The sequence below is a fragment of the Vombatus ursinus genome, unplaced genomic scaffold (assembly GCF_900497805.2).
Source record: "Vombatus ursinus unplaced genomic scaffold, bare-nosed wombat genome assembly UNPS02010219.1, whole genome shotgun sequence".
In the NCBI taxonomy this organism is placed as follows: Eukaryota; Metazoa; Chordata; class Mammalia; order Diprotodontia; family Vombatidae; genus Vombatus; species Vombatus ursinus.
In genome coordinates, this window is record NW_020949997.1 from 3,903,473 (window position 1) to 3,921,738 (window position 18,266).

Here is an 18,266-nt window from a genome sequence, read left to right on the forward strand (position 1 = left end):
CACTGCACCTGCCACTGTCATGCAGTGGATGCAGGTGACAAACAGGCATGGACGGATTATGACAAATCTTGGGATTCGATGGTCACACTGATTTTCCAGCCTATTACTCAACAGTGGCAGTAGCTGGATGAAACCTCCTTCACTAGGTTATGTTTATTGTCATGGTGATGCTTCAGTAGCTTTTCTTCTTTTTCCCCTTTTATGAAAAAAAGATGAATTCGTATCTTATTTAACTAAGCTGGTTTCATTTGAAATACTTAAATTTCTTTGGATATTTTACTTTTCACATGGACTAATGCTAACGATGAATGTCAATCTAATTTGCTTGATTCTTATATTCAAATGGTCAGCTGAAATAGGAATTATTCTTTTTTTTTTTTTAAAGCAAAGAAGAAAATCCATATGACATCCATCAATACTTTGGGCCAAGCCCTGGGCCAAGGTATTATGTTACTGAAAAGCACGGGGAGCCATTATCTTTTAACCTATTAGCAAAATGTCCCTAGAGTGTGTGTGTGTCATGGCCAAAGCCCAGAAATTAGTGATGTGAGGAAAAAAACAAAAGAAGAACTGGGAAGGGCAGTGTTATCACACCAGCCATTTTGTCATCTTCCCAGTAAAGATCTTTGCCTCTAAACAAAGTAAAAAGCTACTATTTACTTGCTCACATCAGGTCTACCAACGTACTTTGAACGTTCATTTTTCAAGGGAAAGATTCGAATAACACAACAGGAAACTAAATGTCAGTCGCAAGAGTGTGGGGCCATGAGACAAGGACCAGTTGATGGATTCGGTCATGACACATGTATGTATATCCATTTACGTTATAGCTAAGCACACAGCAGTTCTAATTGTCAATACAAGGTGCACAGACATCAACCTGAGGTTATGTACCAACATGGGGTCACAAAAACAGAAACCAATGTCTAAATTTGACAGAAGGAAAAAAAAACAAGAACATAGGTTAGGGGAGCAAGCCATGGCGAAAACACCAAAGTCCACAGAAAGGGGGAGTCCAAGGGCACCCGTGTTGAGGGACTTCTCAGGTTTAGAGAAGAATGCAGTTTTAAGTGACCAACTGCACTAAGCCCAGTCTCTTCTTGCTCAGTCTGACCCAGGCAGAGAACTTAACTCCTGCTTGCCTAGAAATTCTGTTCTACCACTGAAATAACACCAGTGCTAACGAACACAAAAGGGAGAAAATAATTAGAAAAATTATAAATCAGTCCTCTTTATAGTTAAGTGAAAAATAATTTGTTAGCTCAGCACCAGCCTTAAGATTAAATTACATGTATGTATATTTGTTTCTTTGTATAAGAAAATACTGACTTAGCTTGGGCTCCTTCTTAGAAATGTAAGCTACATGAGATTCACACATCCTCTCATTTACTTAGGGACACTAATAAATTGAACTAGGACAGAACTTACAATAGCTGGTATTTACACAACACTTAAAGGTTTGCAAAGTACTTTTATGCATTACCTCATTTTAGCCTCAAAATGACCTTGTGAGGCAGATGCCATTATTATTATTATCCCCATTTTCTAGATGGGGAAACTGAGGCAAATAGAGGTCAAGTGACTTGCCCTGAGTCACAAAGCTAATGTCTGAGGCAAGATTTTAACTCTAGTCTTCCTGATTCCAAGTTTCATGCCCTATCCACTGCACCACCTCACTGCTTTGAAATAAATGCACAATCTTGATAAGAAGTATACACAGGACTCTGATAAATCTGCTCATTTTTCTGCCCTAGAGAGGAGATAAGGTACTTAGTCTTTCTTTAATTTCTCTGAGACACAGGTAACTCTCTAGACTGTAAGTTATAGATATGCTGTAATCTGCCTGGGTGGAAGGAGCTCCCGCATTGTCGAAATCACAAGCCCCTGGTGCAACAACAAGGAAACAGGCAGCATAGGAGGGAAGCAACTAACCTGAAAGGGCAGTAAATTAGGGGCAAAAATCCAGACTAGAAAGTCCGAGATGGAAGAGGTCACAGGCTCAACAGTAATGTAAAGCCTAACTTCAAAGACATGACTTTTGGGAACTCTGAGGTAAGCATGGCACTCTGGTAAGGAATATTCTGAGCCAAGAGACTTTGGCCTAGGCCTCATACACTGAACAATGAGGCTGGGGCTTCCACAAACCAAAGCCTTTTACCACCCACGAGACTTCCCGGGGTTCCAGCACTCCACAGGCTCCAGCTAAACTGACTACAAACTCTAGAATTCACCAGCTACTACATGGCGAATGGGATGACTGCAGCCACCAAGAGTATCATCTGAATTTCAGTGGCCAGTGGCAAACTATAAAGTTAACAAGCTAATGCTTGGGGAAGCAGACATAGTAACCACTAGAAGGAATAAGGTCCTGTTAAAAGGAGCAGCAATTGATACTATGAGGTTGCATTAGAAGAAATTGCTGAGGGCAGTTAGGTGGTGCAGTGGATAGAGCACTGGCCCTGGAGTCAGGAGAACCTGAGTTCAAATTCGGTCTCAGACACATAATACTTACTAACTGTGTGACCCTGGGCAAGTCACTTAACCCCAAATGCATCACCAAAAAAAAAAAAGAAGAAGAAGAAGAAGAAGAAATTGCCCCACTCTCCCAATTTCCTAAAAGCAAAGTCAGTCACCTCATTCTGGGAAACACATCACAGGCTACCAGCTCAAGCTTGATACCTCCACTCACTGCTCCCCATCTGAAATCTCCCTCCCTCAAAGCCTGGGTTTTATAGGACTGGTCAAACACCTGGGTGACCCTATTCTAGGCTGGCTCATCTATTGGGATCACAAGTTTTTTTTCCCTCCAGGACTAAAGCTACAAAAAATTTAAGGGGGCCTATTTAAAACCTACGTCTGTGCACTCTGTGTTGGAAGCATGACATCGTCACCCTCTTTAGCAATGTTTTATGGCTAGAATGGAAGATGGTCTAAAAGAATGGAAAACGATGCAGATGACTGGCTCCTAATGCCAGGACTAACAGAGAGAATGTGGAAGAGTCCAAAACAATTGCTGTTGCTGCAGGTTGGGCATAATCTCCCCCCTCCCCTTCCTGCCCTTGTCCTCCAAGAACCTCTGACAATTTATCAGAACAACCAATAGGGAGAGCTGAAGCACTGACAACCGCTGCAGCCCGCGAAGGGTAACGAGGCAGGAATCAGAGGAGACCCTAGGGGAGTGGAGAGAACACTGGGCGCAGTCAGGAGGAGTCGGGTTTAGGTGCCCCAACCCCTGACATTGACTAGCTGCGTCACTTACCTCTCAGAGCCCCAGAGCCCCAATCTATAAAAAGAGAACAATAATACCTGGACTGCCCGCCGTAAGGGGTCACTGCGAGGATCCAATTAGATAACACGTGGAGTGAGGGGCAAACTTTTAAAGCTCCGTCACAAACATCAAATGTTCTTGCGTGGGGGTGGGGAAAAATCACATACTTCTCAAAAGTGGTGAGGAAATAAAGGAAATGGGAAAAATCCCAGAGGAATCTGGCAATCGAGTAACAAGATATACAAAGATATAGGCTTTCAAAGGAGTGCACGTAGTTGTCTCTCTGTGAAGTCAAGAAGAGGCAGATCCCTCAGACAGGTAGCAGATCAATGAAAACTTACCTGCCCATTCACACATAGCCCTAGCTTATTCTCCCTTCATTCAATATGGAATGAAAAGTCAACATTCTTCATAACCGGCCAAATAGAAATGACAACAGCTGGGAGTGAGTGGTTTTTGCAAGACTGGACTAACTATAAGGCTAAACTCTTTCAGCAACAAAACCAACACCAGGCCCAAGTTTCCTGACTTCCAAGACTGTACTAAGTGGGATTTATGAGGACCTCCCATACATCTGTCCTCTCGTTCTTCAGAATTCCTCACCTTGATGGGGGGTTTCCGGGTGATGTGAGAGACGAGGAAGTTCATGGCAATATCCTCACAATTGATGTACTCATCCACCATGTCCCGGATGGCCTGAGGCATCACGTAGGAGTACAGGTAGGCATAATACTATCGGGGAACAAAACAAAGACCCCATAAGAGGCTATCCAACATCTTAAGTTAGCACATCATTTTTATGTACAGCAAAAATAACCAAGGTTCTCTACCTTCAAGAAGCTTATTATCTATGTAGAGAAAGTATATACAAGAAAAGTTAGAGAACAAGCATTAAATAATAGTTCAAAAATCAGTCACACACAGTTCCTTCAACTACTTTCATGACATGGTTTACAGACCCATCACCAGCCTTATCACCCTCCTTTAGATATGTCTCATTTTTGTTGATTTCACCAATAAAATATGGCATTTGGAACCCAACATGATGCTCTAAGCCTAGCATTCTTAGTTTTTTGTGTGTGTCTTGGACCTCACCTCCCCCTTGGCAGTCTGGTAAAACCTAAGGACTCTTTCTTAAAATGTTTTTTAGATGCATAAAACAAAATACATAACACTATAAAGAAAAATAATTGTGATGGAAAAAACAATTATCTAAGATAAGTTTATCCAAGTTTATAGATCCCAGGTTATAACTCCCTGCTCTTGCGTCTGATCAAAACAAAAGTTCAGCGAGACTACTGACTCCCTTTGATTTTCCATAATATGCATTGATGTAATTTAATTCAACAAACATTTATTAAGTACTTACTGTTGGCAAGTACCATATAGGATGAAGGGGGTGGGAAATTGTGATAAAAAGTCTGGATGGAGATTACTGAGACTGCAATATAGTACACGAGGATTGCATTAATTTTCTTTCACAATCCTATCATATTGTGATCAGCTAGCACTCCCAGGTAACTACAACTGTAATAAACCAGTTCTTCTTTCCCAGCTCCTGTGCAGTTGACTCTTTGAACCTAAGTACAACCTCTAAACAAGTCATTGGCAGAGCTAAGGAAAGAATCTAAAACTTGGATTTCCTGTGTCTTCTACCTAACAAGAGCTTGATTAAGTACTTTTCTCTATAGCTACTACAGGCATTTCAGAATCAACATCCTGGGCTATCATCCACTTAGGCCATCTGCCTCTAACAGTAACTGGGATATGTTATGGGGAAGTATGGTCACCTTTCCCAATTTCAAGTTCAAAAGAGCAAGGATGAATCCCAAAACATGACGTATTGCCTAGGAGCTAATTACAAACCTGGTATCTGTGAAGTTATCAAAACTTTTTTTGGAAGCAATTTTCAATCTATACCTTACCACCTTCAGGTAACAAGTTCTGAAAGCAACGACTGGCTGCCAGAAGGCAGTAAACTCCACTAGCTTTGAAATAGTGGAATTAGGTGGACAACTCTGTGATCACCTTTTATGGACTACACAATTAGATCAAATCTCCTCTTGGCCTTCATCTTTCTGAGTTTTAAAAGTCCTAAACTTTAACATCGTTTTCATTCTGCCTCATTACGTGTGATTGATTACTCATCATTTTGCCTATTCTTTTCTTCATCTCCAGATTCAGTGAATCCTGCTTGAACTATGGTAACCTAAGAAACCACGTGCAATTTTTGTAGCACTGTAGGATCATAGCTGATGCCTGGTTCCTTCTACCCTTTCTGATGATTTTACTGGCCTTTTTGGCCTTGGCAGCATACGCTTGGCAAAATTCTTCAATTCAAGCCCTTTTCCTGAGTCACTGCTGTTAGCTTGGAGTGCCTCATCCTATAAAGATAACTCACGGTCTTTACATGCACACCACTTGCCCCACATGAAGCTTCTATGTCACTTCTCCACCCACTCCAAAAGCCTCACAGGCTCTTCCTACGCTTGCTGTTCATCATCTTGGTGTTTTCCAATGTCCCAGAAGGGCTTCATGCAGAGTTTGCAAAAACACGAAGATTGTACTGTCCATTTTCTCTTTCACATCATTTATAAAACATGGAACAAAATTGACCCCAACAATATGCAATTATGCTTAGAAAGTGACTAAAACGTTCATATGCTTTGACCTAGAAATCCTATAGCTACACATTTACTCCAAGGAGGTCACATATAGAAAAAAAAAACCCACGTAAACCAAAACAGTAGTAGTAAAGAATTGAAAACAAAGTAGATGTCCACTGACTACAAAATGACAAAATAAATGACTGCACATAGATGTAATGGAATACTACAATGCTGTAAGAAACAATGAACATTTAATTTGCTTACTCAGTACCATGCTAATCAAACTATCAAAGAATTACTTTATAGAGCTAGAAAAAATAATAATGAAATTCATCTGGAAGAAAAAATAATAATGAAATTCATCAGGAAGTCAAGAATATCAAGGGAATCAATGAAAAAAATGTGAAAGGGGCCTAGTAGAATCAGATCTCAAACTATACTACAAAGCAATAATCATTAAAACAATCTGATACTGGCTAAGAAATAGAGTGGTTGATCAATGAAGCAGATTAGGTACACAATATACAGAAGCAAATGAGCACAATAACCTAGTGTTTGATAAATCCAAAGATCTCAGCTACTGGGGCAAGAACTCACCATTTGACAAAAACTGCTGGGAAAAGTGGAAAGCAGTGTGGCAGAAACTAGGCATAGTCCAACATCTCATACTGTATAACAAGATAAACTTAAAATAGGTACATGATTTAGACATACAGGGGTGTATCATAAGCAAATAGGGGAACATGGGAAAAATTACCTGTCAGATCCGTGGATAACATGACATGACCAAACAAGAGATAGAGAGGATCACAGGGGATAAAATAGATAATTTTTATTACATTAAAAGAACTCTGAGGTACTACCTCATGCACATCAGATTGGCTAACCTGACAGAAAAGGAAAATAACAAATGCTGGAGGGAATGTGGGAAAACAGGTATGCTAATGCACTGTTGGTGGGGCTGTGAACTGGTCCTACCATTCTGGAGAAAAATTTGGAACTATGTTCAAAGGGCTATAAACACTGTGCACACCCTTTGACCTAACAATACTATAATTAGGTTTGCACCCCAAAGAGATCAAAGAAAAAGGAAACATACATGTGGAAAAATATTTATAGCAGCTCTTTTTTTAACAGCAAAGAATTGGAAACTAAGGAGATGTCCATCATTTGGGAAATGGCTAAACAAGTTATGGTATGTGAATATGATAAAATACTGTTGTGCTATAAGAAATGACAAAGTGGATGGTTTCAGAAAAATCTAGAAAGACTTATATGAAATAATGCAAAGTGAAATGAGCAGAACTAGGAGAGCATTGTAAAAAATAACAGCAATACTTTAATGATAATCAACTGTCAAAGACTTAGCTACTCTAATCAATACAATAACCCACAACAATTTCAAAAGACACATGATGAAAAATGCTATCCACCACTAGAGAAAGTAGACTCTGAATACAGATTGAAGCATTTGTTTCACTTTATTTTTCTTACTCCACCCACACACACTCCCTATACACAATATGGCTAAAGTGGAAATATTTTGCATGGCTTCATATGCATATGGGTATCATATTTCTTGCCTTCCCAATGGATGAGGGAGGGGGTAATGGGAGAGAAAGAAATAGAAAATAAATTTATTTTTAAAAAAACATTTTCGGGGTAGCTAGGTGGCCCAGTGGATAGAGCACCGGCCCTGATTCAGGAGGACCTGAGTTCAAATCTGGCCTCAAACATGTACTAGCTGTGTCACCCTGGGCAAGTCACTTAACCCCAATTGCTTCACAAAAAAAAAAAGAAACATTTTCCATAAAGAATATAGAGAAGCATGGAAAGACTTGTGTGAACTGATGCATGGCAAAGTAAGCAGAACCAAGAAAACAATACACACAATGACAACAAAGTATACAGAAAGAACAACTTCCACAAAAAATGAGACCTAAATACTATGTAATTATAATGACCAAGCTTAACTCTGAGAGGGGATATAAGAACATACCTCCCTTCTTTGCAGATTTCTAAATTATCACAGGCATGTAATACTGTATATTGTAGAACTTCATAGATATGTTGATTAGTTTTGTTGATCTGCTCTTATTTTCTGTATTTTCATTCTTTTTATAAGAAAAGGCTTTTTGGGAGGGGGAGGAAGATATATATATATATATTTGGAAATAAGGTGATAGTAAAAAAGAAAATAATGCATTCATTTTAGAAAAAATGAACTGTGTAATTATAATGATCAAGCTTGGCCCCAAAGAAGACAGAAGAAAATAAAACTCCCTTTTTTACAGAAGTGGAGGACTAGGGTAGCAATGTATATACTGTGAGACCTAGTTAATATGCTGATTAGTTTTGCATGACTATTTTTTTTCTTAATTTCCCTTTTATTCTTTGTTATAAAAGATGGTTCTCTAGGGAGGGGAGAGATATATTTAGAGATAAAAGCAATGTAGAAACAAAAATACATCAATAAAAAAAATTTAAGTAGATTTCAATAACAATGACTACTAGAAACTTCTCCATCTATATAAGTACCCATTTATCTCCACCCTTTACTTTTTTTCTACCTATAAGTCAATATTCCGACAAAGTAATTCCATGTTATCTTTTAAAAATAACCTTCAGCATGCAACTTTGTCAAAAAATTTTAAAGGTCTAATTAGATAGTATTTGCTAGCTCCTCCTTGATCACACTTTAATTTTAGACGTAATTTCTCCTAAGGTTTTGTGTTCAATGATCCTATCATTTATTATGGATTCTACCAGCTTGCCTTATATAGAAGCAAACCTCTCTGGCTCTAAGGTTCTCAGGGATCCCTTTGGAACCCTCCTTGTATATGGGAGTCCACCAGTAATCATCTGTAGAATAAACACAGTTTAAACTCCTAGTTACGTGCTACTTGGTTCCTAACAATTTACCTACTTTTAGCCCCAATGATAAAAGGTTTAGAATTAGGTCTAAATCAATATTCTCCTCATCTTGCACTTCCAATCTGTCTGCTTCAAAAAATGACTTGGGAATTTCCCTATTTCTCCCCTTTGTAAAGTTTAAGCAACAAATTTCATTTCATTTCTCAGTCAACAAAACAGCTTATCTTTTAGCACCTTCCCTTTTCTTTTTTCAGTGTCTCTGCCCTTCTAGGCATAGGTAGAGCTCAGCAATGTATCAACTAATCTGTGCTAAAATGTCATTACATAATGGCTTCCAGTGTTAAAACTTCCCATGTGTGTTTTCGTTTTAACAAGGGAAAGAAAAAAGTCTTCAGGATCCAAAGGAGTTTTGAATAGGGGGCCCTTCCAGGAGCCCCTCAAATCATATCATACAGACAACTATCAATTTATAATGTTATTCCTGTTTTCTGCTCTCAATTCTTTTGATTTCTTATAGCATGGTAATATTCCATTACATCCATATACAGTCATTTATTTTGTCATCTTGCAGTCAGTGGACATCTACTTTGTTTCCAGTTCTTTACTACTCCTGTTTTGGTTTATGTGTTTGTTTTTTTTATTTCTAGATAGAACTTTTACATATGATCATTCTGATTAAAATAGGTAAAGTTTATTTCTAAGATGGGGGCATGAGAAGAATTAGTTCAGTAAAAATGTTCAACCCTGGGGCAGTTAGGTGGCGCAGTGGATAGAGCACCAACCCTAAAGTCAGGAGGACCTGAGTTCAAATACGGCCTCAAACAAAACATTTGACGCTTACTAGCTGTGTGACCCTGGACAAGTCACTTAACCCCAATTGCCTAAAAATTTAAAAAAAAAATGTTCAACCCTGCATAGACTGCTGATAGTTGGTCCCCCTCTTCATCAATATACTTTCCCTTACCTTGTGAAAGAAGGCAGCACCTGTCAGCACCATGGATAGCTCACAGGAATAGTTGGAGTTATAGAGCCAGGACTGATGTGGGATGTCCCAAGCATGGTATCGCCCAGGGAACCCCACAATTCGATCTCGAGCTTCTCTCCATACCCTATAAAAAAGGCCCATACACGTCAAAGTTCAATGCCTTGAGAGGTCCAGAAACACTTTAACCTTATTGATTGTAATAACAGGCACACTACATATTTCACCTAATCTATGTTCTAAGTCTTGTATTCCCACCATCTTCTTTCTTAGCTTGTTGCATTTATCCTGACCTCTGACATCTGTGTCAAATTCAGAATGTGATCTCAGGGAAACAGAATGAAATCTAATGGGTTAGAGAGGTTGCATAATACAGCAGACAAAGAACATTGGCTCTGAAGTCAAGAGAGCTTGTGTTCAAATCCCTCTTCTGACACTTTGTGTGTGACCCTGGATCTGTTCCCTAGTTTGTAAAATAAGGGGATTGGAGTTATTGACCTCTGGGGTTCTTTCCAGCTGTAGAGCTAGGAGTATTCATAAGTATATTCACTGAGAAGGTTCATTAAATACAAGGAAAAAAACTAAGAGCTTTTTTTTTTAGGGTCTTCCTGAGAAGCTGTTACGCCGATATGAGTCAGAAGCTAGACAGACCTACTTTTGGGAATGTGAGCAGAAGAAGCAGAACTCCCACTTCTCAGGGATGTATTTGTTGTGGGATCACAGCAAAGAACTGTGTAAAGTAACAGGAGAATATTTGCCCAGGCTCTAAGTCATGTAGGAAAGCTTCCTGAACCAGATAGTCGCAGCGCTATGGAAGAGCAATTTTGTTTTTTGGGTTTTTTTTTTTTTACCTTCAGCTCAGTGAGAAACTGTACCCTATGTGACAATTCATTAGGAAAAGAGTCATTACTATACGAATAATAAACCAGAGAATTAACTCTCTGTTACCAGTTTTAGGGACATTTTAAAATATTATACTAACTTTGAGGCAAGGTAGATCAAGGGAAGTTTGGTTTCTGGCATCGATTCTATGATAGTGAAATTCTGTGTAGAGTTTCCTAAGAAGACCTGAATGACCTCCCTTCCCCATTGAAAAATATTAATAATTAAGTCAATCAGACTGGTCTTACTGACCAGAACCATAAAGGTCGTTCTTTTTCCTGTCAAGATTTGGCCAGTTCGGTCCAGAGTACAGACCCTAATGTTTGAAAAAGGTCAACAGTAAAGGTTTTAACAATAACTTTATTATGGAGGAACAGCCCATATTTCCTAGGTGGGATTCTGACAGATTTGGAGAGACATTTAATAGTATAACTAAAAATAAAATACATTCAATGGGGCTTTTCATCTCTTTAAAATACAAACCATAAGGAACCTGTAACTGAACCCTTAGAGGCAGCATCCCTAGAACATATTCACTGCCTGCTTTAGGAGGGAAAGAATGATGAATCAGGGAGGTACATCAGTTTGAGTCATGGGCAAGTGAAATGGGCTCTCCTAGTCCAAGTTAGGCCTTCAAAAGTTCCAGGCCCACAGGAGGTCAATAGAACTGGAACCAGGAAAAGAACTCCTGAGACCCACCTTCCAGCCCACAAGTTCACCCTATCCACAGACTTCCATAATTGCATTTTTTACAAAAGGTAATTCTCGTGGGCTTGGCTACACATGTTGAATTGTTAAGAGGCTGAGTTCAAGGGCAGTCCAAAGGATTCTCTTGCCAGGAGAAAGTTTTTGGGCCATGCCATATAGTTAAAATCTGCCAATTACTCTTCTCTTCCGTTGGTTGCTTCGGATAGGAGCATTACAGGAGACAGCTTTTTGAGAACAGAACATAGTTTGAATTGGAAAGCCAATTGGAATTTTAAAGAGAAAGGGTGGCAAAGGTCAGGAAAAAATTAATATGGCCAACAACCAAGTTCAACTCTATGAGGGAACTTAATGTTGAGCCATAACTAACCAGACATAATTATATGGTATCTAGTCAGCACCTTACAACCTGGAGCTCTGTTCCTAAACACCTCAATTCTTACATTTGACTACAAGGTCAAAAGTTACACATGGAAACTTTGACTCCAATGTCACGTCAGAAGACTTTTAAAAATGCACTATCAATCTTTCTACAGACAGAAAAGACAATCAGTTGCCTAAATGGTTTATTCTTTTGACTGAAGGAAGGCTGAAGGAAAGAAGAAAATCCTCTTCCCCTAGGATTTGGTTTTGCTGTCGGGTCATCACTCAAAGATACCATCTCCAAAGACAGAGGGCCACTATTCTGAAAAAACAACATGCCTTCATTTTCCCACACTGCATAAACACGGATGGATACTGCCCAAACCAAGTTGGCTGGTTTCTGTCTTGGTACAGGATGGACACTTCACAGTATGGGAAGATTTATAAAATGGCTGGTGAAAGAATGAACACCTATTTCAAAAAGATACTAAGAGGCAGCTAAGGGAAAAGTAGAAGGCTAATCTCTAAATTGAAAGAAACTTGATTTATCAATGAAATTCCTGGGCCACCTTTCCCCTTTAAGGATATCTATAAGCCAACATTTTATTATAACTCCCTAATTCCCCAGAGCCTTATAGAAAAGGCTAAATAAACATTTATTAAATGAGCAAGTGATAAGTGATATAAACTCAAAAGGACTTGGAAAGTAGGAGGCCTAGGGGCTAGACAATCCCCGCAGGGAAGAAACTTCTGCACAGCAAAGAACTGCCTCTCTGAGGTCTCTCTGTAAGTGAGGGTGCTCTTTTGGGTTGAGTGTTCGGGCTCTGGGACCCTATTTTAACCCTGAATATCTGTTCCACACCCTGGTGTGCCCCACGTCTTTCAGGGAGGGACCTGAAATTTTTGCCATCTGCTTCTTGCTGCTAAAACGCCAGCCGGCCCCTCACCGAAAGCCAAACATGATCTCATCGTGGCGGAGGTGAGCATCGTCGTCAATGGACAGGACGGCCTCAGTCTCGATTCCGTTCCAGGGTAAGAAGCGATTGTTCAAGCTGTTCTTTTCGGTGCGGACCACCTGAAAGGAGGGAGGAGTGGGAAGCGCTGTGGTGAGTGCTGTCTGCGTAGCACACGGGACCAAGAGGAGTTCACGGCGGAGGGACGCGTAACTGAGAAGGAGCTAAGCTTACTGCCGTCTCCACCAGTCCTGGGAGGAAGACTGCTCTCATGATTCAGCAGTTTTTGGAACAGAGTTTGATCTTCATGGCTACAGCTTTATTTTTACTGGCTAATCTGCTTTGTGGAGCAAGCCGGGGTATGCGTCATTTTTACGCAGCAGAAAAACAAAATCTAAAATCATTTAAGATGAAAGTAACAGTTCAGATTAGGAATTCTAGTTCTTGAGTAACTAGTCACAATGCTACCCAACTTAATTTGACAATCCTTAGGATTATTTTATCCTAGGACTAATCCCTAGGATATTTTTAAATAATTGCTACCTGCAAATTAACTCTACATAGCCAGTGTCAAATTTGATATTCAGATTTTTCTTAACTTAGGACATCTTATATCCAATTTTGAAAGGTGTTTCAGCTTTGTTAATAGGGGCAGAATCCTCCTAGTTACAAAAACTGGCATAGACCACTTAGTTACCTAGGATGACTCACTATATGTACTAGGCACCTAGTATGGAGTAAATAAATAGCTTCTAGAGTAGCGGCATAGTACTGCTATAGTAGTACATTACTAGGATAGTAGCATAAGGTTTAATTCTATAGATGAAATAAGTGTCAATAATTTGATGGAGCTTGCAGTGAGGCTTACAGTCCTGAAAGCAACCTCTAACTAACCCACAAATAAATAGCTCAAGTTTATATAACATTTCATGGTTTACAAAGTGTTTTCCTTGGAATCCCTTTTGAGGTGTGCAGCATGAATATTATTCTCATGTTTCAGATAAGAAGGCTATAGCTCAGAGACTTACACCACCCCAGGGCTAGTAAGTGTTGGAGGGGGACACCAACCCAGACCTTCTTTGTTCAAGATGCTCTTATCACTATTGTATGTTAAATTAAGCAGCACAGTCAATCCCCTTCACCATCTCAATCACCTAGATGGCACCATTTGGTTTTTATCTCCAACTACCTTATAGGCCTTGGTGACTACATGCTTATTCTACTTTTCCAAATGAGGCACTGCCCACTGTCCTTGTCAGGATAAGCTGGCTCTGAATCTCAGCTGGGCTCATTACAACCCAACCAAATCACACAGTCAAGAGCCCGCCCAGCTACTCCATCAGCTTCTTCCCATTAGGTTGATTCCATCGCCATCCCAACCAAGCACACACAAGGAAGTTCTTTTCAAGGACTGGTGTTCCTCAGCAAAACTAAAACAGCTTCACAGATATTCAGAAAATCCCTCCAAGGACTAGGGCCCAAATATCCCACAAAATGTCTTAATTCCTCCCCATAAAACACACACAACTTAGCTGGATATACAAGATAAACCCATCATAAGACAGTTTATTGGTTATATGGATTCAGTTGTATTCTAGGCCCTATTAGCTCCTCTATTACATTTATTGCATACCCCAAAAGTCTATTATAATGCAATCAATAGATTAGATAGCAGTCCTATCTTGTATCTCCTGATGATATTCTGTGGCAGTTCAATTCTGAGATAATTCTGAGTAGTTGTGTAGCTCATTTTATCTTCACAAAACTTTATAATGAACCAATTAATCCAACTAGCTAGAAATGACATTATTCTGAAAACCTATAAACAAAAAGTTTTTCAAGTTCAATTCTCAGTGCCTTAAGGTGCCATTTTATATTCAACACAATACCTTAACTGAAGATAACTAAATAACTAACTGGTTTTGCTGGATTGCTCAAGTTTATTAGGTATTTAAAACATTAAGCTCTTTCTCCATAGCTATCTAACCCTCCCTTCCCCCACCACCCAAAATGAAGTGTCATTATACAGCTTTTCCTACAACTGTTAACATCTGATTCTACACATATGCCTAAATTAGACAAAAATAGAATTAAAGAAAATTAAAACATGGTTGACTTGATTATTCACAGGTGGATCATCCATTATATATGTTCTGACCTTGTGAAATATCTATAGCAATTTTAATTTTCTAGGCTGACTTCTCTCTGTCACCAACACACTTTCTGGCCTATCTATCTTGCTCATTAGTTGGTATCTGCTAAAAGAGGAATAGAAAGGATTAGCTCACAGAAGGCTAGGATACAAAAGAAAGGGTCTATTCTTGCTCAGGAAGTGTGCCAAGAACCAGCCTGGCACTAGCTGAAAATCCCTCCTACCTAACAAATTACCCAAACACATGTGGATGAGGTCAAGATCCAAAAGTGGCTTTTCTCTGATTACATCTTTTTCAACAACGGGATCTGAAGCACAGCTGGATTATTGCTGAAAGGTATAGTGCTGAGTGCTTAGGACTGCTGTCTGATGTGTTCCAAATTCTTGGTAGCAATAAAACCAAAGCATTTCAAAGTGGAACCCAACCAATTCAAGTGGTTGACCAATTGCCTAAGGAATGAGGACACTTGCAAGAAACTGAGATCATCTCAACAGCCTCATAGCAACCAAATGTTTCATTAATGTAAAAAGCAAACAGAAGTCTCCATGACATAGTCTACTAGTCTTCAATAAAAGGTGAAATGACACCAAGTTTAGTTCTATGAGGGCCTTCTCAGAATAGGGCAGGTAAAATGTGGCTAACACCCTGTACTACTTTGTGACTCAAAAAAAAAAAGAGGGGGGACACCAGAGACATCTACTTTAAGACACAAAGTTCAAACATGCTATTAATGCTAGAATGCAAAGGCTGAGGAGATCCAGGATTACTCAGGGCAATACCAAAACAGAGATTTCTTTGGAGCCTTCAAAGTCATATGTAGGCATCTCCACAACATGTCTAAGGAATGGTTATGATAGATACCACCCTCCCACCATTCATAGGTAAAGAGAGCAAAATTCAGTGGAGATGGAAGAACATTAATGAAACTGTTCTTAACATAGTTTTAACTCTTCAGCATGAAGACTTGAAAAGAATTGTTATCTGCAGCCCAATTCCTAGACAAAATCTTTGTAATGAGAGACTTGGTGCCTAAGGCTCAGGTCCAGGCTAAAGTACTATGAGAAAGAAGACCTGGTGTCAGGGTACTCCCCATAATTATGAAGTTCAAATTGAGCTCCAGATACTTACTAGCTGGATGACCCTGGGCAAGTCACTTAACCTCCAACTGCCTCAGTTTCCTCAACTGTAAATAATAATAGGGATAATAATAACTCTGACCTCCCTGGCTTGTAGTGAGGATCAAATGAGATAAGTATCTGTAGAATGCTTAGCAGAGTAATTGGCACATAGTAGGGACTATGTATTACTTCCCCCACCGCCCCAGACAGTTCAGTGAATCATAGAAGAATATATAGTACCTACACATATAGTCACAGGTTCTGGAACAAGAAGGCTTCCAAATACAGATCTTAGTCACCTGATGGAAAAAAGGGTTACGGTTCTGTTCTGGCAACACAGGGCAGAAGTCTACATAGTTCTAGAGGCAAGATGCTTCAAAATTCCATCCTTGAGATGATCTAAGATAGCTCCACTCTCCCAGGACCAGTGTGAAGGTGCTGGGGCAGTGGGCTTGATGCTACTAGACATCTTTGCCTGCCTGCATGTGCAGTGGCAGTGGAGACCTGTGACATTTTTGCACTGACATGGCAGATTAGATGCAGCCTCTGAACCTGCTTTTGGACCACATAATATTTGAAAATACGTTTCAAAAAATCCATAAGATTACAAAAGAAACTAATTATATTGAAATAACAAAATATTAAAAACTGTAGAATATATATGCATGCCAAATGTCTTTTTCAATGATTTGTAACATACATTTTATGACTGGAAACTTTTTTATACAAGACACTCCAATAAATGCTGTGATTTTTAAAAAAATAAATTAAAAACTGTAAAAAGAAGTTCACATATCCCAAGTTAAGAATTCTTGTCTCATAAGTCAAATACTAGAAGAAATACTGGCAAACTGGGAATTCTGGGTAGTTGGGCTCCAGTTAATAGAGTTTTAAATGGTAAAATATTATTTATCTTTGTATTGTTGCTTAAATGTCTACATGTTCTTGTCTCATCATCCTAGCTAGACTGTTAGCTCCTTGAGGACAAAGACTGTACCTTACACTTACTTCCCTGCATCCCCCATAGCACCTTGCACAAAGAAACACTCTATCTTTAAGAAAGAAAAAAAAAACCCCTCAGCATCATCTCATAATTATACAGCACTTTTAAGTTTTGCAAAGTGCTTTCTTCATTATCATCCTATGAGGTAGGCAGTACAAGTATAATTATCCCAATTCTACCAAAGACGAAAATCAATCAAGTATTCCTTAAGCATCTACTGCATGCCAGAGACAGTACCAGGCACTGGTATTTTGAAGCATCTTTGTTCCAGACTTACGTGGCCTGTATTGCCAGAACAAAACTGTAGCATTTTACCACCACCACCACCAGGTGACCAGGATCTGAATGGGGAAGCCCTCTTGTTCCAGAACCTATGGCTATGTATGTAGGTTCTGAGGATATAAAGATAAAAGCAAAAAAAAAAAAAAAAAAAGTCCGTGTTCTCAAGACACAGTCTATGAGGGTACAACAGGAGCACAAATACAATAGACACAAAATAAAGTAATAGGGGAGGGGCAGGGTCACTAAGAACTGAGAGAATGAGGAAAGACATGATGAAGGAGGTGGCAGCCAGGGGATCCAAGAAAGATGAGGAGTGAGAACACACTGTATATGGGTAACAACAAAGATGGTCAGACTGGCTGAAGTGGAGAGGATACGAAGCAGAGCAATGCATAATCAGTCTGGTAATAGAAGCTGCAGCCATATTGGAAAAGACTTTAAACATCATACAGAGAAATTTATATTTTTTCATAGGCAACAGAGAGCCAATGAAACTTCCGGAGCAGGGGAATGACATGGTCAGAATATTAATTTGTGAACAAGAGATTATGGGGGAGAAGCTGGGTGCAGGAACATTATGGCTGTAGACCAGGTGAGAAATGTTGAGGACTTGGACGAGGGTGGTTGCGGCGTGATTGGGGAGAAATGAAGAGATGGACTTGAAACCTCATCCTAGGGGTATTTCCCTGCAACAATGAAGATTGCAATCCATCTATGCCTTCAATGCGCTACAGCCTTCCTCAAGGTCTCTGAATATTCTATGAATGTTAAATGCAAAGATGTCACCCCTTGCACTCCCAGGCCCAGCCCTGCCTGCCTTTCACATCACACATTCCTGGGATGATATCTTGTATACTATTTCTATCATATAATCACTCTTGGTAATATACACCAGTCTACTTGTTCCCGCCATGTGGCTCTCTCTTGCTCTTTATGTCACTAACAGTTTTGATTATTCAGAGATGACTGCACTTCATATTCCATAGGCAAAGAGTTTCCCTGGAAAAATAGTGATGGTAAAAATATAAGAGAGAGAGAGAGAGAGAGAGAGAGAGAGAGAGAGAGAGAGAGAGA

General features: G+C 39.5%; 1 protein-coding gene across 3 annotated transcripts in view; it reads right to left on the minus strand.

The window, feature by feature from the left end:
- Positions 1–18,266, minus strand: part of EXTL3 (exostosin like glycosyltransferase 3) — a 95,141-nt gene that overhangs the window by 7,400 nt on the left and 69,475 nt on the right. For all 3 annotated transcript variants that reach the window (XM_027853855.1, XM_027853854.1, XM_027853856.1), the window contains exons 4-6: positions 12,631–12,758; positions 9,716–9,860; positions 3,872–4,000 (exon numbers count right to left, since the gene is read on the minus strand). In XM_027853855.1, coding sequence (XP_027709656.1) covers positions 3,872–4,000; positions 9,716–9,860; positions 12,631–12,758 — 402 coding nt within the window. The remainder of the gene's footprint in view (positions 1–3,871; positions 4,001–9,715; positions 9,861–12,630; positions 12,759–18,266) is intronic.